This window comes from Hippopotamus amphibius, chromosome 13 (genome assembly GCF_030028045.1).
Source record: "Hippopotamus amphibius kiboko isolate mHipAmp2 chromosome 13, mHipAmp2.hap2, whole genome shotgun sequence".
NCBI classification, from domain to species: domain Eukaryota; kingdom Metazoa; phylum Chordata; class Mammalia; order Artiodactyla; family Hippopotamidae; genus Hippopotamus; species Hippopotamus amphibius.
Window position 1 is genome coordinate 31323299 of NC_080198.1, and position 23884 is coordinate 31347182.

At 34.9% G+C, this 23884-nt stretch overlaps 1 protein-coding gene across 4 annotated transcripts in view; it reads right to left on the reverse strand.

The window, feature by feature from the left end:
• Positions 1-23884, reverse strand: part of APPL1 (adaptor protein, phosphotyrosine interacting with PH domain and leucine zipper 1) — a 53813-nt gene that overhangs the window by 18567 nt on the left and 11362 nt on the right. For 2 of the 4 annotated variants that reach the window (XM_057706476.1, XM_057706475.1), the window contains 16 exons: positions 23799-23857; positions 20916-21062; positions 19923-20005; positions 19034-19192; positions 18150-18338; positions 16632-16674; positions 15294-15350; positions 13668-13759; positions 13093-13275; positions 11701-11753; positions 10919-11093; positions 10782-10818; positions 9996-10142; positions 9362-9412; positions 8977-9066; positions 2242-6063 (listed from right to left, as the gene is read on the reverse strand). In XM_057706476.1, the coding sequence (XP_057562459.1) occupies positions 5917-6063; positions 8977-9066; positions 9362-9412; positions 9996-10142; positions 10782-10818; positions 10919-11093; positions 11701-11753; positions 13093-13275; positions 13668-13759; positions 15294-15350; positions 16632-16674; positions 18150-18338; positions 19034-19192; positions 19923-20005; positions 20916-21062; positions 23799-23857 (1712 nt within the window). In that variant the 3' untranslated portion in view covers positions 2242-5916. Of the gene's footprint in view, positions 1-2241; positions 6064-8976; positions 9067-9361; positions 9413-9995; positions 10143-10781; positions 10819-10918; positions 11094-11700; positions 11754-13092; positions 13276-13667; positions 13760-15293; positions 15351-16631; positions 16675-18149; positions 18339-19033; positions 19193-19922; positions 20006-20915; positions 21063-23798; positions 23858-23884 lie in introns of those variants that run through there. The other 2 variants (XM_057706477.1, XM_057706478.1) reach the window with 2 other exon arrangements.

Genomic DNA, 23884 nt, shown 5'->3' on the forward strand with positions numbered 1-23884 from the left:
GAAGATGAGTGAAAAAGGAAGAAAGGAGACAGTTTCTAATTATGAGGACTGGTTGCTTTTGGTGGGGAGGAGTGTGATATAGGGAAGAACATATTTTCCCTCTATCTCAAAGTTTTTCTTTTTTTAAATGCACTTTGCTTTTGTGTAGGTGGCTAAACCATCTGATGACCACCACTACAAATGGAATTTATGGAGACAAAGGATAAGATAAATGTGGTGGTCTGCATTTTTTAAAAAGTCACTCTGAACATAGCCTCTCAATAGACAGCTAGCATTCTGAAAGGCAGTTTTATAAAAATAAAACCCAAACAGTAAAAATTTCAATTAACTAAGACACATCAGTTCTAATGCTGTATTGATCTTACATTAAATGTATAAATCGACATTTCTACCTGCTCAAAATAATAAATGCTACCTCTGATAATTCAAGATAATTCTTAACAGTAATGCTTTTAATAGAGAAGTACATATATGTCTTAGTGACTGCAGTGAATACAGTACTGACCCCAGTACATGATCCTAGAAATTAGCTGTTCTTGTACAAAAGTCCCAAGGTCAGCTTAGCGTCTGTTTACTTGTAGAGTCCAGTACTGAGCTAATTTAATTCAAAGAGAACGTTCCGTTGCAATTTCATCATTAATGGGATACATGTGTTCCTTCTTTCCCCAAAAACCTGAAGGGCTACCATTTATTGGTTAACGTGATCACTGGAATAGAAACTAAAAGTGTTTTATCTTCTTTAATTTTTAATTTATTTATTTTTGGCCACACTGTGCAGCTTGTGGGATTTTAGATCCCCGACCAAGGATCGATTCCTCGCCCCCTGTGTTGGAAGGACGGAGTCTTAACCACTGGACTGCCAGGGAGGTCCTTGGATACTATTAGTCATAACTCAAAGCACTGAATCTATTGAGCTTGTGTCAGATGTTATAAGTGTTTTCAAATGGATGATGGCTTATGATTTCTGTACTGAACCTAGTCCAGTACTAGACACAGAAGAGGGGCTCACTGATAGAAGCAGTTACAGGTGTTAGTTTAAAATGTTATTTCTATATATTCTATGCTGCATTTAAATACAGTTTCCTGTATGTGAAGTAAGGAAAGAAACTGAGAAGACATTCATTCAGCCACACCTGTGCACCATGATGTGGCATATCAACAGAACAGAGAGGCAGGATGACCACAGGCCCAGCCAGTTACAGCATGACGGTTACGTGTTTAGTCTTAACATACTTTTTTTCTTTTTTAGCATAATATAGTCCCTTTTCTTTTTTTAGAGTGTACAATTTGGTATTTTTTTTCTTATTAGTAATGTATATATGGCAATCCCAATCTCCCAATTCATTCCCCCCCAACCCTCCCCGCTTTCCCTACTTGGTGTCCATATGTTTGTTCTCTACATCTGTGTCTCTATTTCTGCCTTGCAAACCGGTTGATTTGTACCATTTTTCTATATTCCGCATATATGCAGTCCTTCTTAAGGAAACTGAAGTTATATGATTTCTTTCTGATGTAGGGATTCATGGCTACATAGACTATTTCAGTAAGCACAGACTTAAAACAGTTTTAATAATATAGTTTTCACATAAAAAATTTGCAGAACTAGCTGGCATGAATAGTTTTTATTTTTTTTAAATCAAATTGTGGTGTCTGGTTATAAATGAGTGCTAGATTATATGTATGTCAATATACAAATATATTTAGAATATACATGCACCTAGATAAATTACATAATTCTAAAGTTAATTTCATCCACTCCCTGGACCTTCTACAAGTGTATACATTTTATAAAATTCAAAACAAAACAGAAACTGCCCGTAGAAGAACAGAACTTGGTAAGTGCTCTAGGAAACCATAAAGAGCACAGGGGATGAATATGCATTAGTAATAAAACGACAGGCCCAAGCCACTTACGCTTGTGTACACAGTAACCTGGCCCTTTAAGTTACAGGAATTTCTTTGAATAGGACCAAAAGTCCTATTGTAAGTATACATTGTAACATGTCTATTGAAAAGTCTCTTAATTTTTCTAAAAGGAAAAAAAGTCATTAGATATGAATTAGTATTATTTCCCCATAAGTGACTTTTTTTTCCATTTTAGCTGTTATGGAATTGCAATAGGGTTAGATGTGTAATAAAAGCGTCATAATAGATTAAGAAAAAGCTCAATTGTTAAGCATCATTGAAATTACTTGGAGAAGTAAAATTCAGAGTATATATCAACTATTTCATACAAAAAAAGACTATAAAAAAAAATCATGGACTTTATTATACATTAAAAATCTCCTAACAGCATATTTCCTGAAGCCTTGTCAGGAATACTTATTTTGACAAAATGAAAAAATAAGTTCTCCACTCCACATGTATACCACCATTACATAAAGTCAAGTTCTTCAAATTTAATTCTAAAGGGAAATGTAGCATAATTTTTCATTGTATATGCATGATTAATAATATCAGTGAAATAAGAATTAACCAATTCACTTACATTACAAAATCACCAAATATACAAAGCGGTTTTGCACATTAGTTATAACTTAATCCCCAGTTCTCATATTAACCTAAGTAAACTACATATGAGTACAGCCACAAGAGATTTGTTAAAAAGTATAATCTAATTCCAGTTTCAATTTTTATGTATTATTAATACAGAAGAAAAAAATCTCATGAAAGAAGAGTAAGCCAAACTTGATAAAAATAAAGTCAAAAGCTTGCTTGCTACAATCAGTGTGTTTGAATATTTAAAGTACAGTTTGAATGCTAGGTTGTTATCAAAACCAATGTTAATATTTTCATTTTATTAATTTGGGTGGCAGAGGTTTTGCAAAACACAGGCTCTTAGGGTCTGTCAGCATGTATAAGAAGATTCAAACCTTAAATACTTGCAGTTCCTATGTATAACTCAAAATCAACTCAGATGCCTTTACCACACATGATTACATGTTACGCAGAACGGCATGCACACCCTACTGTCCTTTTCTGAAGCATAAAGGTAACATAAATATACCACCTCTAGACTGTGGAATCTGACAAGTCTTTTGAAATTAAACACAAAGTAATCATTGTAGACATGGCAAAAACTAGACTGGGAACTGTGTTCAAGGTAATAGTTTCAGCCCCTTGTTAGCAAATTTTCTCAATTTTACAAGGGAAAAGGAATAATTAGTGTCCTATCTATTGACTTCATTACCATAGTTACAAAAGTACTGTTGACATAGGTAGTAAGAGTGCCTAGCAGAATTAGGGAGACTTAATTTCTTTTCTTTTAAACAATCAGTTTTGTTAATTTCTAAAAACCATTAAGTGCAAGTTTGAATCTGAGATATTCCCAAATATAATTAAATTACCACCAAAGCATCCAAAAGCTTGAAGGGATTTCAAAGGGTAACAAAGATCAGCTTTATGCAGCTTTAACATTATGCAGAAATCCATGGGGAGCCTTATTTATTTATGTTTGTTTGTTTGTTTTGTTTTTTGTTTTTTTGGCACACGGGCTTAGTTGCTCCATGGCATGTGGGATCTTCCTGGAGCAGGGATCGAACCTGTGTCCCTTGCATTGGCAGGCGGATTCTTAACCACTGCACCACCTAGGAAGCCCCAAGGGAGCCTTATTTAAACAAAACAGAATTTATTAAAGTTGATGCTTAAATATCTGCAGTAATGGAATAGTTCAAATGGTTCTACAGTAAGTGAACAGAAGTTGAATCATCTAAAATTGTTAAATCCACACATGACTTCTATTTGGCACTGGAATGCATTTTGGTCTGACCTATGGACATGGGTGTGTTATTGTGGAAATTCCTATCAAAACATGACTGAAAAGGAGCCACAAGTCTGTCCAGCATCCCTAAGTCTGCCGGTACCCTTAACTTTAGCCTACACTTTGACCCAGAGTGCCCACCAAGGGCAGCACTAGGCTACCACGCAAAGCACCATCCTAGCAAAACCACCTCCTAATGCTGACCACCTTCCTTGCATGGTGGCTGACAAGTTACACCTGAACTAAGTGAGGTGACAACTTTATAGAATAAGCAAACGACTTACTGAAACAAAAAGCTTACTAATTCTCAAAAAGGTCTTAAAAGCAGGACCTGCCATGACTAAGCAAATGCTGATCACAGAAGAAATTTCAATTTCTACAAAAGGAATGATATACACAAACTACTTGTGAAAGCATTCCCTTTAGCAAGGACAAAATAAACTTTTTTTAAAAAGTATTCCATAAAGTTTTACTTTTTTACTATATGTTTTGGTAACATAAGGCTTCAAAATAATGATTATTAATTATTATTCCCATTTGGCACATGATTTAAAAAAATCATGATCCTATGTGTAATTATCTATCCCATTCCTACAGAAAATAATGTATATACAGTGTGAAACCGCCACACTATATTGTGAGAACTAGATGCCATTTCTAAATAAGAACTAAGAAGAAAAAAACTATATGTCAAATAACAAAAGGCTTTTCCCATGTAAAATCAGTCTTAGTGGCTAATCTCTTGAATATTTTAAATGCATGACTATGTAAAATATTTTATTCAATATATTTAACTTGGCCATATATACTTTTACATGTGAAACACAGGAACATAATTTCTATCAGCAATGTTAAAAATCCAAGTTAAAAAAAAAATCAAGTCGTGACAGAATTAGGCAGTAGAGAAATGTCATTTTAACCCTGGCACCAGGTTAAAATACTACCTGGGTTGACTCTCCTATACCAAGCACTCAACTGCTTTTCAACCTTTCATGGAGTTAGACCTTTTACTCTACTCATTTAAAGAGGACAAGTATTTACAATAATTAGTGCAAATTATTCTATTCTCATATATTATTTGCCTTCATGGATATAAAGTGGTGATCAGAATTTTATAAAAACATGGAATTATGAAAATACTGTGGGTTTCAGTCTGAAATTTAAAAGATTACATTTTTAAACTAAATTCTGGGAATTTTTACTTTAAGCAGGAAACATAATTGCTATAGAACTTCTTTCTAAATGTCGCTTGATTTTCAATAAAAATTATTTCATATAATGCAGAAAATACAATTTATCCTGTAACATCTTTACATGTAAATCCTAATCTATATATCTGAACAACAAAAAATCCCTTTTAATAAATTCCAAAATCTTATTTTAACCATTACTGCTCTGCAGCAATAATTCAAGTCCCAACCTGAGAACTAAGAATGTGATAATAAAATGCCAAGGGCTGTAGCAATCTTGAACTAAAGACACTTAAGCTTCTTTCCCATTGGCATCAGGTGTAGTACATCAGGGAAATTCGGACAATCCAAGAAAATGCCCTGAAATCAACAGTACCACCTGCCACAATTTGAAACCTTAAATCTAAAATCTCTATTCTAATTATTTTGTAAAAGTTCTATTGCACATTTAACATTGTTAAAATATTTGCAAACTTGTAAAATTCTCTGTATAAGGATTTTAAACCTATTCAGTCAAAAGCTTCCTCACTGCCAGCAAAATGTTGCTAATGAGAGAGAGGGAGCATATCTGTATCTGAAGCTGTAGAATAAATGACTTCTCGTGGTCACAGCCAATTACAATGCAAGGTGGTAAGTTCACAATCTGAAGGAAGAAAAGGCTTGAGCAACTGTAATTCCTCAGCAATCTACTTCAGGGATATGAACAGGTTTCTTTTAGACATGTGGAATCGGAAGTTACTGCATAGTGTATTACTTCTAAGGAGAAAAAAAAATCAATGCAAACCTAAGTTATCAAGGTCAATCTTAGTTTAAAAAATGAAGTTAAAATAAACAAGCAAATATAAATTTTAGTCTCCTCCTTGACAGTTCAACATTGTTGTAACCTTGTGCCATTTCACCATAGAAACTGTCAACAAATTCTGGGTGGGGGGGGAGGGGAACATCAACCAAAAAGTAAGGATTAGTTTATGCTTCTGATTCTCTCTTCTTTCCTTCTTCTCCCAAATCACTCTCTTCTGACTGGCTACTGCTAAGGACAACAAACTGCCCCTCATTACTGGCTTGGTTTGGTCTACTGGAAGCAGCTATCAACCGACTTTGTTCTTCTAAGTCCTAGCGGAAAAGACAGAAAAGAAACTTAAAGTTAATTGTTTGCAATCAAATGGGAAACTAAGCAGTTAAGTACACACGAGAGCCACTTCAACTCTTCTGTCATAAATATGTATGCATAATTCTGGCAACTTACTGAAAAGAAAGACTACACACAACTAATACAACACCAAAGTAAATTTTGATACCATTCTAGAAATTCTATAGAAGTCAACATTTTATTCTCCATTTTTATGGCCAACAACTTACATTCAAGCCATCATTATCTCTCACTATAAACTACAGAAAAGGCTCATAATGAATCATTCCACATCCCTTCCCTTCCCCCTCTCTAATATATATACACACACACACACATACATATATAAATGTGTGTGTGTATGTGTATATGTACTTAACTACCATTGATGAAAGCCATATACATATACCTCTTCTTAAAAAACCTGCTTTGAAGAAAACCCTAAAGACTCTACCAGAAAACTGCTAACACTAATTGATGAGTTTAGTAAAGTAGCAGGATACAAAATTAATGCACAGAAATCTCTTGCATTCCTATACACTAACAACGGAAGAGCAGAAAGAGAAATTAAGGAAACTCTCCCATTCACCACTGCAACAAAAAGAATAAAATACCTAGGAATAAACCTGCCTAAGGAGGCAAAAGATGTGTATGCAGAAAACTTTAAGACATTGATGAAAGAAATCAAAGACGACACAAACAGATGGAGGGACATACCATGTTCTTGGATTGGAAGAATCAACATCGTGAAAATGTCTGTACTACCCAAAGCAATTTACAGATTCAATGCAATCCCGATCAAATTACCAATGGCATTTTTCACAGAACTAGAACAAGAAATCTTACGATTTGTATGGAAACGCAAAAGACCCCGAATAGCCAAAGCAATCTTGAGAAGGAAAAATGGAGTTGGTGGAATCAGGCTTCCTGACTTCAAACTATACTACAAGGCCATAGTGATCAAGACAGTATGGTACTGGCACAAAAATAGAAAGGAAGATCAATGGAATAGAATAGAGAACTCAGAAGTAAGCCCAAACACATATGGGCACCTTATCTTTGACAAAGGAGGCACGAGTATACAATGGAAAAAAGACAGCCTCTTCAATAAGTGGTGCTGGGAAAATTGGACAGCAACATGTAAAAGAATGAAATTAGAACACTTCCTAACACCATACACAAAAATAAACTCCAAATGGATTAAAGACCTACATGGAAGGCCAGACACTATAAAACTCCTAGAGGAAAACATAGGCAGAACACTCTATGACATCCATCAAAGCAAGATCCTTTTGGACCCACCTCCTAGAATCATGGAAATAAAATCAAGAATAAACAAATGGGACCTCATGAAACTTAAAAGCTTTTGCACAGTGAAAGAAACCATAAACAAGACTAAAAGGCAACCCTCAGAATGGGAAAAAATAATTACCTATGAAACAACGGACAAAGGATTAACCTCCAAAATATACAAGCAGCTCATGAAGCTTAATACCAAAAAAGCAAATAACCCAATCCACAAATGGGCAGAAGACCTAAATAGACATTTCTCCAAAGAAGACATACAGATGGCCAACACACACATGAAAAGATGCTCAACATCACTCATCATCAGAGAAATGCAAGTCAAAGCCACAATGAGGTATCACCTCACACCGATCAGAATGGCCATCATCACAAAATCTGGAAACAACAAATGTTGGAGAGGGTGTGGAGAAAAGGGAACTCTCCTGCACTGTTGGTGGGAATGTAAGTTGGTACAACCACTATGGAAAACAATTTGGAGGTTCCTTAAAAAACTACAAATAGAACGACCATATGATCCAGTAATCCCACTCCTGGGCATATACCCAAAGAAAACCATAATCCCAAAAGAAACTTGTACCATAATGTTTATTGCAGCACTCTTTACAATAGCCAGGACATGGAAGCAACCTAAATGCTCATCAACAAATGAATGGATACAGAAGATGTGGCATATATATACAATGGAATATTACTCAGCTATAAAAAGGGATGAGATGGAGCTATATGTAATGAGGTGGATAGAACTACAATCTGTCATACAGAGTGAAGTAAGTCAGAAAGAGAAGGACAAATATTGTATGCTAACACACATATACGGAATCTAAAAATGGTACTGATGAACTCAGTGACAAGAACAAGGATGCAGATACAGAGAATGGACTGGAGAACTCGAGGTATGGGAGGGGGCGGGGGTGAAGGGGAAACTGAGACGAAGCGAGAGAGTAGCACAGACATATATATACTACCAACTGTAAAATAGTCAGTGGGAAGTTGTTGTATAACAAAGGGAGTCTAACTCGAGGATGGAAGATGCCTTAGAGGACTGGGGCGGGGAGGGTGGGGGGGACTCGAGGTGGGGGAGTCAAGGAAGGGAGGGAATACTGGGATATGTGTATAAAAACAGATGATTGAACCTGGTGTACCCCCCAAAAAAATAAAAAATAAAAAAAATAAAAGACCTGCTTTGAGAGAGACAACCTTCCAACCTGTACTGGAATATGTAGTATGTTTGCTAAACAGCAAGTCACACTACATGTCAATATAACTATAATGTAAACATTGTACCAGAAGACTGATGTCAGGAATTCCCTGGCAGTCCAGTGGTTGGGACTCTGCACTCTCACAGCCGAGGGCCCAGGTTCAATCCCTGGTCGGGGAACTAAGATCCCACAAGCCACGCAACGTGGCCAAGAAGACAGATGTCATCCTTTTCTGCTATGTTATGAATCATCTGGTTATGAAGTGGCTGAACAAGCAGAAACAGACCTTCACTTGAAAATTCCAACATGAAAGTCACAGTGCTGAATTAAGGAAACTCTTCATAAACATCACATCTAGTCAGAGAAGTACTAGACATTAGGACCACATACCTTTTCAATTTGTTTTTGTTTACTGAGTTCTTTCTGTTGCTTCTCTTTTACTCTCTCTATTTCTTTTTGTTTTTCTGATGCCCTGCGATCCTGAAGAACAGATGAATACAAGTAATGAATTAAAAATGAAATAACTTTAAATTTTAACTTTTCAATTAATATTACTTTTGTAACCTTTTCAAATTATTATTTGCATTTATATAAGAAAGCACACCAAAAATTTATATTGTAATGTTAGCCATTTATCCAAATTCTAAATGCTATGTATCAGCAATAGCATCTATTGTTAACACTGCATAGCAAAATCATTTTTATTTACTTGCCAATATGAAAGATCTTATATTACTTTAGTTAATGTTCTTGGATAATTGTCTTGGATTCTTACCAGTTCTGCATGCAAAGCTATCTGTTTTGCCAGTCCAACAGAATCACAAATCTAAAGGGGGAAAAAGTAAGAAAAACTCAGGAAGTTCTTATATCAAAGTAATAATTTCAAGTATTTAAATGGCTAATGTAACTAGTTTTATAACTCATTATAATACACTGCTTCAAACAAGAGCTGATTTAAGAATGTTCCAGTCCCAAAGCCAAGCCTTTGTGTATTTTCTTCAGAGTCTGTGAGCTTCCACTGCTGGCTCTCACCTCTTTCAAGTACCCCACTTCTTGTTATCTCAGATTCATTACTGAGATGGTAAAGTTGCAAAGAACAAAGCAAGCAGCTGCTGCTGCTATTCTAAGCTGAAGACATTTGGAAATGGCTGATTATGGGAATATTTTGCATTTCCAGGATAAGTTAATGAAGCCAGAAGACTGCACCAGCTATCAATGGCCAGGAAGATATAGGTCTGTGAAGTCAGATGGCCCAACCCATCAGCTCAGCTCTTTTCAGAATAACAGGCTTTGGTCAAGCAACTCAGCTGGACTAGGCAAAGTTTGGGAGTTTTCTCCAGAAATCTTAGTAAGAATTTTGCCTATGATATGTATTTCACAACAGAAACACATTTTGAAAAGCCATGTACCTTTTCACCCTCGTTGTTTGATTCAAATATATAGCAGACTGATGACAGATTACTTTCACTTCTCCCTCCTGAGGTGCGAAGAACAAATCCAAAAAGCCTCCTATTTTCCTGGTGTGTAGCATACAAAACTACACTGGGTAATGGAAACTGCCACAGAACACATCAGAAGCAAACATGGGATTTTTCAAACCATTAAAACAGCACTCGTATATGACAAACTCATGTACTAAGTTATTTAATATCATAAAGAGAACATTAAAGTCAATTATTTTTCTTAATAGAATGGTAATCCAAGAATAAACAATGTCATATTTGGTTTGGATTGCCAAGAAAATTAAAAGGTTGTTGAATACTGAATTTATTAGTCATTAACACATTTTACAAAGTAATATTCAGTAACAAAAATGGTCTGTGTTATTAAATGATTAAATAGAAGCACATGCCTGCAGCTATTTCAAAATAGATAATTATAAAATAAACTCAATCATGTTGGCCTTTTAATTCCTTAAATTAAATGTTAGTTTCTTTAGAGTATGATATAAGCTCCCTAACTGAGGGATAAATATAAACACTAAGTATCACATCAGACTGCACTGATTCTTTAAGTATATGGAATGTTATAACTTTTTTGGAGAGATGGCCATAGACTCAATTGTAACAGCCTAAAGATCGATCATAATTCATGCTACCATATCTGAATATATGGAATCGGGATTATTATAAAGATTTAAGATCAATATATGTAGAAAGAGACTTAAAATAAAGCTTTAAACATGTATAACTCACCGTGAGCCTTGTAACCTGTGTCTGTGGATCAATTAACCTATAATAATAATTAAAAATTTAGGAGACACACTTTAATCAGCCTAAAATTATGTAAACATTTTTTCCTACAGTTTTTTGAGAGACAGGTTACTACTTACTTTAAGCAATCACAAGTGACTAATAAATGTGATTCTGTCATACGAAAGATGTTATGGATGGCCCGGGCAGCTAAGATTTGGCGCATTGTTTCATAAACAACATCTGGATTGTCATCTGATTTCACCTCCATAGAACCAAGGAATCGGACAATAAACAACTGATGAAGAATCGAATCTACAACAAAACACGGTACATCATGTGTTTTTAAACCCTGCATTTCTTTCCCTAAGGAATAAAATACACTGCTTTCTTCAGGTTTTCCAATGAAAAAAGTCAACGTAGCAGAAGCGTTTGGAAATAAATCCTAACTACAGTGTTCGTGTTATAGAAAAATTAAGATCTCATATTCAAATAGCAAAAGGTTATGCTTCAGCAATTGGTGGTTCTGAGTTAAAAAGAATTCCTTTTACTATTCTTACAGTGTTTCTGTAAGTTTGAAATTACATCAAAGTAAACAGCTATGGGAGAAAGGAAAAAAAAAGAAGTTATGCTCCAGAACCAGAGGAAAACAGCTGTTAGGAAGAAGTCAGAGGATATCTTATGCAATGAGAATTTGACTGTGAGGTCAAAAGTATGATATTCCATGATTTTGTGTGAATAATGAAATCTTAAGTCCAATTAAATTATGTTGCTTTAAGTGTACTATGGGTAAAAAGAGAAAACTGTGAAGTAAAGATACCATTAAAACAGCATACAGCAGAACAAATGTCAACAACAAATTCCTCACACGGTTTACTGCTCTGAGAATTTCTAAAATATAAGAATACTACACTTGTTTTACCTTCAGTTTCAGATTTTGTACCTCCTCCAGATTCTCCAAATGGATTTGTACGTCTGAAAAGTATTTTTAAAAATTATGACAGTGGTTAGTTACCTGAGCCACATAGAAGGAATCCCAATTATTGAACCCAAAGTTAAAAACTAAAGGCCACAAAACCTTGTACATTTTAAAAAAGCTCCAAAATACCCCTTCCTGTTAAGGGAACACTACTGATGACCAACTTACTTGTATTGAAGGCCCCTGCCCTCACACTAAGTTAACAGGCTGAACTCAAAGTTGATATATTTTAGAAGATGCAGGCAGATTGGATGTTTCGCCACAGACACACAAAAATCAACATCATAATAAACCATGCTGCGAAAGTTCTTGAACTTAAATAAAGTAGGACAGAGGAATCGCTGATTTTGCTTCAACTTTAGCTACATGAGAAAAATGCCAGGAATTTCCTTGGATTGTAAAAAGCCTTTTTTTAGGTTCTCTAAGTACATGTCTCAATTTAACTATAATAATTTGAACATTTTCTAGTTTTAAACCTGTATTTCTCAAGGCATATGTAACAGAATGCAAGAAGAAAAGCTAACTAGAGATGGAAGCTACCGCCCTCCTTAGTGTGCTTGGCTCATGACACACCCACAATGAAGGAAGAAAAGTACAATCCAAAGTAGGTTTGGTAAGCAAACAGAGAGCTAAGTGGTTCCAAAACAACACTGGCTTTAAGATAACCTGAAATTGATCTCCCTAATACGTATCTGACCTATCATATCAAATGCTAAGTATATTTCTGTGATCAAATGTAAATTATCTTTTCTTGGTCACAGCCATATATATCCAAATTACTACATTATCAATTTATTAGGTGCCCAATCTACTTAATAAATGACTTGCTTTAAGCCACGTTTCCTTCATCTATAGCCAAAGAAAAATTTTAACTGCTATGACAAAGGTTTCTCATTATATAAACAAAAGATAACTCATTAGTAATTCACAGCATGACAATGTTTTAGTTCCTTCCTGGAGATTTCTTATTTTGACACAAGATAACATTTTCTAACAAACTGACAGCACATGTACTACTCTCAAGAATTTTAAAAATAGTCAGGACATAAAGATTGAACTGTCTACTTTCTTCTGTAATTTTAAGAGTAAATACCTTAGAAGTATATCTGATAAACAACTGAATATTTTTAAAACTAAATTATCTTAACTCATTTAACTGAGGCAAAAAAACCAGAGAAAAGCCTGCATGATTCTTCTCCGACTATCAAAATTCTGTTAGGTAATTAAACAAAGACCGTAAAACACAGCTGACACATAAGATATGTGAGAGATGGCTCTCAACTGCAGAAATGGATTCATAAGCCTTACAGCCTTAGAGACCTATCTACAACCCACCTGCCTCCCTGGCCAGAGGTTTTTGCCTGGCCAGACTGATCTTCACACACAGGAGAAATGATGTCAAACTGTATTGGGGTGTCTGGGGCAACGAGAGAATCTAGAGAGAGGGCAGCCAAATTTGTGGACTCAGATCCTAAGGATCCTGAACTGCTGGTTCGCGCTGTCGGAGGCCGAGACTGTCTAAAGCACAGAAGAAAACAGCAAGGTGTTGCATTTAGTTTTCTTTCTTGGAAATTAAATATTTAAACTATGAGAAAAGAAAATACAATTTTATAAGTTGATGAAAAGAACAAATTTTAATAAGCACAATCCCAAATCACACCTACTTTACCAAAAGACTTCTTTCTTTCCAATTACTAAATTCAGAAACATAAATCACTTTAACCTAGTGATAAACACTAGGGAAATTTGGAATCATCATTTATTTAGCACTCTTGCTGGTGAATTTACCAATTTGAAAATACGTTTTATAGAACTATTTTATACTAATGTAACTAGCATTACTAAAATGTTTGCTAACACTTTCAATAGCCCATATAGTTCTTTAAATAATCCACATTCTGGTAACTCACCCTGCTGGCCGCAGGCTCTCATGCCTCTGCTGAAAAGATGGGGAAGGAGTGACAGCTTCCAAAGCTGACTGATTTACTCGTGCAGCAATTTCCTATTTTTTTTTTAAAAGGACTAATTAGTAAAGCAAGAAAACCAAAAGTTTAAATATAACTCTCTGAATTGTCAGAACATTCTTAAGTTACACTTAAAATGTAAAATGAAGTTACTAAAGTAGTTCCACATTCTCTTAGTATTAAGATACATAATTAACTTCACAACATTATAACTTAAGTTTCCTTTTACTTCCTATAAGTCTAGGCATCGAAATCCTATGTATCCTGGATGGCATCTCAAAACCATTATGATAAAAACAGAACTCTTCTTTTCCAAATTGTTCTTCCCTTCACTTGGCTTAAAACCCCCTTCATCCTTTATACTGGTCAGTTTCTTCATCCTTTATATCAGTTACTAACTAGTCCAGTCAATTTCTTTTTACCTGTCTCTATGATTCATTCTTCTCTTCCCTCAGGTTACCACCATGTTTAGACCCTCAATTCATACCTGAACTATAATGGCCTCCTACCTGTCCCCTAACAGTCCTGTCTAATCAACCATTACACCAACAACAGTTTAAGACTTAGAAGGGTGGGGGGTTTCTAGAGAAATTAGCCCTGCTCTGCCTCAACTGAAATCTTAACCCCGACCCCCGGCCCCTCATCAGCCCCAAACAGCCCTGGGAGGCAGCCAGGTTCACAGCCACGGACTGGCAGAGGTCAGATGGCTTCTTTCTTAAGCCAAGTCTTTTCCCAACTCCACTGCAGTATGGACTCATTTGATTCCTTCCAGAGTTCTGTGCACCCCAGGTTCTGTCTCTATGTTTGGACTGCATCTACAGCTCTGTCTACTCTGCTGAGTTCATCTGATTTGATACCCACTACTCAAAGCATAAGTGGCAAAACTTGAGAGTTCAGGCTGCCTCACCCCAGACCTACGGAAACATAATCTACATTTTAACAAGATCCCCAGGTGATGGATATGCACATTTCAGTTTTCTGTTTTCTCCAACAAGACCCTTCAATTCTAATTACACAACTAATTTCATAAACACATCTTTCTGCATTTGTGCTTTTGTTTTTATTCTCTTATCTGCAATGTCTTCTCTTTTCCTAAAAATCTGGATAAATCCTACACAGCTCACGTTTCTGCCATCTCCACAGAGTCTTCTCTAAACCTAAAATCCACACTGATCTTAATGTTCTGAAATCTTAAGCTTTCAGTCATCACCACACACTTTCAGTTTATATGAAACGTTACTTAAATTTTCAGTTTTCTATTCCCACATACATCAGCTCCTGGAGGGCACAGGCCATCGCCTATTTTTCTTTTGTATCCCCTTTCTTGACGGTGCTCAACACAGTGCTAAACACAAGGTTGATGCCTACTTAACATTTGTTTGCTGACTGATTTCAGTACCTTCTGAAATAATTTATTGTTCTAGGAAGTCCAGATACTCATTCTATTCATGATATATTAAAACTCCCCATTCAGGGGCAAATTAAAAGATCATAGAACTTGAGAAAATACAATAAAAGCCATACAAGCCACAGAATTTTGCCAGATCTGGATATATAAAACAAAAATATTACCTCTGGGTTTTCACTTAAATATATTTGTTTAGATATGTTATTTATTGTACAGATCCACTGCAAGAGGAAAAAACAAAAAATATGATTAACATTTTTTTCTACAATTCTTCCTTTCTAAAAGAGAATGTTCAATATTTAACTGACATAGAAGTTTAACTATAAGAAGTAACATATAATCTTTCTTATAAGATAAATACCTTCCTATATACAAAAGCACATATATGTACAATATTTGAAGGTATCACAGAACAATGAACAGATTTGTCATTTTTAAATGCCAAGTTTACTTCATACAAGAAAATAAAAAATATAGCTATCATGTTAAGTTATAATCTAATAGTCTATATTTATCTTTTTATATCACATCTCCCTCTAATCCTCACCAAACGAGACAGTCTGGACTCAGATATCATGATTAATACCAATGTAAAAAAAGTTAAGAGCTAAATATATTCCTTGTGAACGTATTTTACATACTTCCCTTTCAGGTTTATAAATAACACAGAAAGCACTCCCTGCCCCACATCCTCTGCTTCACTCTTAAGGAGTCGAAGTGCCTGGGGAGCCTCACAAAGCTAAACTAATGTTGTTTGGTAAACCCTGCAAAGAGCAGACATATGTCTGTATTCCTCAGAGACCAAAAGCAAGTTTTAATATCTACTCTTTCCCATAAGAAGTAAATAAAAGTTAATTTCTATATAATTTCTAACCTGTCTTTTACCAAAACAATTATATAATACCAGATAAAATGGCTCAAAATCAACCTGGAGTATATTTTCATAGAAGATTTCTCAAGACAAAGTTTTTGAACCATCAGTTCTTGGTAGTAACTTACCTTCCATATTTGGTGTACTACAAGTAAAAATGGAGCCAAAAACAAAAGACTCACGAGGAAGAACAAACACTCCCAAAGTTTTGTTTTTCTGTCTTTCATTTCTCCAAGGTTTTAAGCTTTAGTTGCTTCCTGCCATGCCATATCTGCTGCCACTATGTTCTTAATGCAGCTAATACTGTCTCAGTGTTAAGAGAAAGGAATAAATTAAACTCGCCTCATGATACTAACAGCCTGCCAGCAAGCAGCAGTCACAAGGTCATTTCTGAATCTGAGCTTTTAAAAAGACAGCAAGAGATGATCTCTAAGGTCTCTCCTTAAAGCTCCAGTTATAAAATTCCATGTGAAACTTAAGAATGTTGCTTGAGGACAATAGACTTTTATGAAAAAAAGATTCTTAATTAACTAGGACTTTCCAAATTTCTATAATGAATACATCAATATGTTTTGTCATCAGAAAAATATCTTAAGATGATGCTAAAGAAATTAAGGAGATAAAATTTTACCTCTTCATGGTCTTTTTTACTCTCTGCTTGCAAAATTGAAGACCTGAAAAAAAAAAAAAGAGAGAAAAAGCTTGACAGTCAACTTTTTCCTAAAGTACTTTTAACATGGGTGAGAAATTTTTATCTTTAAAGATACACATAAAAACAATCAGTATCCAAAAAACAGAAATAAATGAAAAACAAAATGGAAAACACATAACCAACCAGTATCTTAGGGAAAGGAGACTACCAGAGCTATCAGGACTCAGAATTTATGTACCAAAAAAGAAATGTGCTGGTTTTCAGAAGACAGCTTATAACAAAGGTACACTGACACTAAGACAATGCATTTGAACTTTCTGACACTTACCATATGTATTTCAAATATAAATCAGTGTTTGTAATAGAAAACACTAATTTTACTTCATTATTTATTTTTCCTTGAATAATATGGTTAAATAAAACTTCAATATATTAATCACTAACATAGGGATACGTAGCTTTTCTATAGATGTTAGTATTTCAAGAGTGAGAAAAAAATTTTTTTCACTAATTTTGTATCACACCAGGAATGTGAAATGGGAAATCAAGTTAAGCATTAGCAAAAAACCAAAAATACGAAAATGTAAATACATCCAGTAACGTGAACAATTTGGTAATTTTGACAAATGAACACAGGGACTCCCAATATCTAGTGTGATAAATGACACACAGTAACTGATATTCATTATATGTTTATAGAAGGAATATGAAATAAACATTCAGTATTTCCTCAACTATTTTAAAAATGTACTCAGAATAAAAAATAAAAACTGTAAGGCAATGACCAAAAACTTAATTATTGCTTCTGATTAGTGAGATTATAGCTTTTTTCCATATACTTTTTTATATTTTTCTATGCTTCTCAAAAATTTGTTTTAAAAACTACTCTGTGGGATTCTTGTTTAATGCAAAGGTAACAAAAGTTTAAAAAATGGCATATAAACATTAATGGCCTAAATAATTAATTTGATCAGAAATATCTGATTAACATTTAAAAATATTATTAGCACCTACTACATGCTAGGCACATTACATATGTTAGATTTCTATTCTTCATAACAATTCATAAAATAGAAATGAAGACTCCCCCACCCCCATTTTACATAGAAATATGAAGCTCAGAGAGGTGAGGTAACTTGTCTAAGACTACAAAGTAGGTAGTGGATGCAGAACTTGAACTTTCTGACCCCAAGGTTGGAGCTCTTTCCACTAACTTGTGCTGTCTTCCCCATACCATGCTGGATTTTCAGTAACCAGTCTCAACATGAAATCACAGGTCTTTACCATATAAACTCGCTTTGACAACCTCAAAATATTAAGACATCGTTTATCCAAGTCAAAAAGGAAAAAGCAACTAATTTCTACAAGATTAAAAAGGAAATTATCTTAACACATAATTCTAAAACATGCACCCAGTGTCCAAATGAAAAGGAATTATCCTACATTTCAGTATTTTAAAATATGACAGTTTTTTTAATAGTGAGGAAAAATACTAACTTTTTGCCATCAAAAGAAGTGATCTGAAAACAGTATCGCCTGTCTTCACAGTCCACAGCCATTACTGAACAGTTGTCTATGTCCATGGCCAGGCCTCCTGCTACGTCCCCACGGGCCTGACTCATTAGGTTTCCACCCTGTGTGAAGTAAAACTGTCTGTCCCAGGTCGATGACACCAAGCCTGTTTTACTAAATGAAGAAAGTACATTCACTCTTTAATAACAACACATCTAAAATCTCATCATAAGCCAGACACAAGCTAAAGATAAAGCACATCACGAAGAATCACCTTGCAAAAAGGCACCAAGGTGCCTAGGAAACATAAACATCAGTTTTTCAGTCTCTAAAATAAATTCACATATGCGACCCACTTGTGTGAGTGTGCGTGTATATATTTCCAAAACAGGGCTGGAAATGATCAAATTACAGCTGTTATAATGATGCTCCATGACATACAGTCCAACTTTCAAGGGAGTAAATTCAAGACAAAAGAATGTATTTTACTGCTAGGGTTAACTTGCTTTATCCTATCTTCAGGTAAAAACTAAAATCTGACTTGATGGTGTAATTACATATGTTTTAAAGCATGATAATGATATTTAATAGCATTCACGTGTTATGCTAGATTTATTTAAACTCAAATTGGTTTCACTTTTTAAAATAATTCTAAATCATTTGATAAATATCTAAATAGAATTTTACTTTTGAAAATTATTCACGTACCTCATCTCAAAAAGTTGGCATAAATACTAACAGGGATCTTAGTAAAAAGATTCAAAATTTACTAAAAGCAAAACAATTTGGAGATATCAATTATATATTATACTCACTTGCTATTACCTTAATTGATACACAATATATGAAAATAACAATAGTTTTCTTACTTCCTAGCATTAAGGTATCCAGCCTTTCGGGTTAAGTTTCGACTAACAGGAAATTTTGTGGGATCTGGGTCAGGCACATATAGGGGGTCACTTGCTACTTCCAAATCCTCTATTGTCTGCTGCATGGTCTCTACATCATTGTCCATTTCCCTGCGAACACTAACAGAGAGATCAGATTATTTACTACCAACCACCACAGACAAAGAACTCCTTACCAATCTCGTTTATCTGTATATTTGTTCTGTGTATATTTTCCTAGAGAGAAAAGAGTGGCATGGGTGGTTAAAGTGTCGTGTTATAAAAAGCAGCTTTACTTTTTATTTGAAACTCAGATATTTTGCAAACAATACTAAATTCCAAAACTAATGAAGCCACACTGAATGACTCACTTTGGAGGAATTTTCAAACTGCTCTGTCCTGTGCCTTTAAAACAATAATCATTTTCATCTCCCTCCATAATGCAGATTAACCACATCACTGTTCAGACTTTGAACCTTATTAGAACTGCTTTCTTTCTCTCTTTAATGGTTTGGAAATCAAGATTTATTTAGTAATCTCCCATCCATCCCCTACAATTCAGATAATTGTGAAGATAATTCACTTATGGATAATTATTATTATGTCTGTTATATTCAGGCATAAAACTTAGTTTACAATCAATAAAATACCATCAGATTTGACACTGTTATGAAATACAGAGTTCAAATTCTGTGGAAAAGATGATGAGAAGACCAAGATGCATCCACAAGCCGCTCGAGAAACACTCGAGTGGGAAAACAGGGAAAACAGCCCCTCAGAAATTAAGTGGTAAATATTTTTAGATTATGGTATTTAGCTGTTAACTTATTCTCATAACTTCATTTTCAATTTTAAGGAAGAAAATACTTACTTCTGAACACTTGTTCCAATATTAGTTAAGAATTCTTCCAGTTGGTTATTGAGATTTTCAGAACCCATCTTAAAGAAACTTATCTGGGGCAAGAGGGTGTGGGAGTGGGAGGTTGAACAACAGAAACACACACACATAAACAAAATACTGAGAGTAAATCATATGAATAATTGCCAACATACATGGTTAAGTAAAAAATAAAGGATTATTACCATCTGTGTAAAAACAGGCTGTAGTTAACAATGATATCTACGGGGCATACAACCTCAGTGAAGAAACTACACTTAAATTTCACTGTGCATCCTCTTATATATGAACATATGCATATGGTAAGCAAGTTTTTAAAATTGGCAAATACATTTTAAAACATTTCAAATAAGTCATATGGATAAACTATTTCATGTTTACTACAAAGATAAGTGAGATTTATATCTGAGGAATAATAAGCACTCATATTCAAAGGAACATTCAAATTTCTTGAAACTCTTGCTTTCAGGGCACTGCCATTTCCTCTTATGTTACCCAAATTGAATTTTCTAGCCTCCTTCCTGATGTACAACTCGTGGAATACTTTGGAGTTCGTCCATTAATTTTAACTCAGGAAGTATGCAAGGAACATGAGACAAGCTCAAACATGTTCATTCTCTTTCAGATCTATTATGAAGCAAGAGTGAGTGGAAGCTCGAGCAACTGGAGTAGCTCCGGAATCCATTTAGCTTTCTGTTCCCTGTCCCCAACTGTAATGGGTAAGGTCTAAATACAAGGTAAGTGGTTTCATTTACCCTAAAATATCTGAAATCTTCATTTGCAAGGAAAATCCTTCTCTTTTGTTAAAATAGCACTCTGATGACATTTTTAAAAAATGCTTTAAAAACACAGACACAAATGAGTATTTTGACCTTAGTTTATAATATCCTTACATTTAACATAAAAATCAAACTTAATATAAAGTTCTTAGGGCAGTTACAATCCAAAACACAGTACGGTATTCACCTGAGCTTGCATGTACCCAAGTAGAGGTTCTAACAATGCTATTTTCTTTTTGTACTGAAGAGTATTTAATGCACAAAAATAATGCATCATGGTCTGGTGTTGTTTTTTCCTGGATGTGTAGACATCTTCTGTTACTTCATACTTCACCTTTGAGTGAAAAGATTAAAAATACTATTATTTATTTAATTTTGAATTATCTTTAGTAGCGGATGAGGGGAAGAGACTACCTAAGGGAAAAGATGCATCACCAGCAATTGTACCTAGCTTTCTTATTTTCTGAGATAGAAATCCTGCAGAATCTTAGCTAAGATAGTTTTCCTGTTTTACTACCAACCTCTTTATTTTTAAAATGCACATTAAAAGCAGAATTCTGCACATAGCTAAGAATGGTAAAGTAACTGAACTAAGCATGGCAGATAAGGTCTACCACATGGAGGAAAAGCAGACAACACATTGGTATTAGCTTAGCCATTAATGTTTGACCTTTTTCAGTTCACAGCATACCGCTCTCCTCCTAGTTCTCTGGTTTTCTCCCTACTGCTCCTCTTTTCTTGTACTTGTTTTCCTTCACCCACACTTAAGCTACGTCCCTTGAGTTCTTATATTCACACAACAAATATTTATTGAGCCTGTTACATAATATACACTTTCTCTTCTCTTTTCCTGCTTTCCTTAGAATACCAAATCAAGTACCAAGAATATTCCAATACACCAATGACTCCCAAATTTTTATCTCTTGCCCCTTACTCTCCCAGGTGTCAGAGGAAGCAGATCTCCAGGTGGGTTCTTTATGTGTATACGTGTGAATGTGCCAAAAACGTACAAAACTGAAGTCAGTATCCTTCCCCACACAACCTGCTCCTCTACTTTGATTCTTAGCTCTCTAATTTTTCCTAGGTCCATCCCATCATCCAAGAATTTTAGGACTCATTCTTTATTCCTCCTCCTACCATAAGTCTTGTCAATTCTACTTATGAAGTATCATATTCCAAAATTATTCCTTCCTCTTCACTTTCAATTATACAACCTTAGCTCCTAATATCTTTACAAACTATTCCAATACTGTTTCACTGGATTCTGTCCAGTCTTGTCCCCTTCATATTTCCATTAGTATTTTTATTCTATTCTGTTAACACAGTTGCATGGTGTTACTCATTTACTTAAAATCCTTTGGTGGCTGGCCACTCCCACTAACACATATTTCAGTCACAAACAGAGAAACCTGGCCCCAAACTACTTCTTTCTTATTGTTTGGCCATACCTCCCCCAAATACATCCTATGCTCCAGACACAGTGAAATGATTATTTTCCCATTATCATAATTATTTCTAGAAGTAATAATAATTGCTATAAGCCAGGTACTCTGCATGCATTCTCTTTCATCTTCACAACTACTGAGTTTCTTTGATAGAGAAGTTAAGTAACCAGTGTATGACCTCAGGCAAATAAGCGGCAGAGCTGAGATTAGTCCCCAAGCAGTCTAACTCCAGAGCCAGTGCTCTTAACCTTTACACTCTCCAGACTCTACCATGTGCTTCTGCAAAGGCCGTTTTTCTTCCAGAAATGTGCTCTCCCCCAATCCCAAACCACTGACATCTGCTCATCTTCAATGCAAAAGGCACCTCCTAAAAGTATAACCTTTCCCAACTTACCAATCAAAGACGCTGCCCTCTCTGTGCTCTCCCAGCATTTTGTTAAGACTTCTTTACTGCACTTAACTCAGTGTTAATGCATGTGTTTGCTTCATCCTTGTATTCTGGCAGCTGCTCTAGTGCGTGCCTTCATACAGGAAGCCTTTCAAAAATGTGGAATATCCACTCCTTGAGGGCAGAAGTGGAGCCTACTCACACTGTTCCCTCACAGTACCCAACATATAGTAGGTGCTCAATAAATTTTTCAAATAAATTAAATTACTGGAAGAATGTTTTTAAAAATACCTGGAACAGCCAGAGGCAATGTAAACTAAAACAAAATTCATACTTAGAGCCTTTAACTACCTCTCTATGGCAAAATAACAAAGTAATGTAGATCTCAAAATGTATGTATTTTATTAATTTTGCCCCATCAAGTGATCAGTGAAAGCAGATCTTTGTACTGGATTTGTGAGAGAAACATTCCCTTTTTATGTTACAGTGGCTGTTGCACAGTAAATCATACCCAACTGTGGACTCCCACAAGTGGTCACTGTGTCCCTACCAGCAGCTGCAGCCAAGGCCACAGACACCAATTCCTGGGCACAGAGACCACCTCACTCACAAACATCTAGCAGAGGCCTACTCATCAAGCCTTGGACTAGGCATTGAGAGAGAAATGATCTTAAGGAGCATCTAGATGAACCTGTTAATATTCTGTTCTTTGTTCTTTACTCAAATGCATTTCTCCTCAAATGTATATATATAAAATATATATATAGTATATATTTCCTGTATATATATATAAATATATATATTTCCTGTAAATGAGGAGGTCCTCATAACAGAATTTCATTCAATTATGTATGTAACAATTCAACTTTTTAACCACTGTATCTCAGAACACACTTTTGAATACATATATAAAACAAAACAAATGCAACATTATCAAAATACAAAGCAAAAGGAGGCAATGTTACACCTGGGCATCAATTATATTTTTGGAATAGTTACGTTTACTTATAAAATTCTATCAACAGAAAAATATTTTGTCTAAAAAGACAATTATTAATTGTCTGATAATAAAGTTAACAGAAAGGCATTGAAATAACTAGGAGGAAAAAATAAACTAAGGGCAACACAGCAAAGCATACAAAGTAACTGCTGGCTACCATTTTGTAAACAGGAAAAACCAGACACCTAATGAAACAGTTGTTAATGGTGATACTGAAGGAGTAAGTATGTATCACACCTTGTCATTTTCCCTTTTTTTTGACAATCTGCTGTATCTGTTAATTGCAGCATCATGATCTGGAAAACAGAAATGACTATTAACAG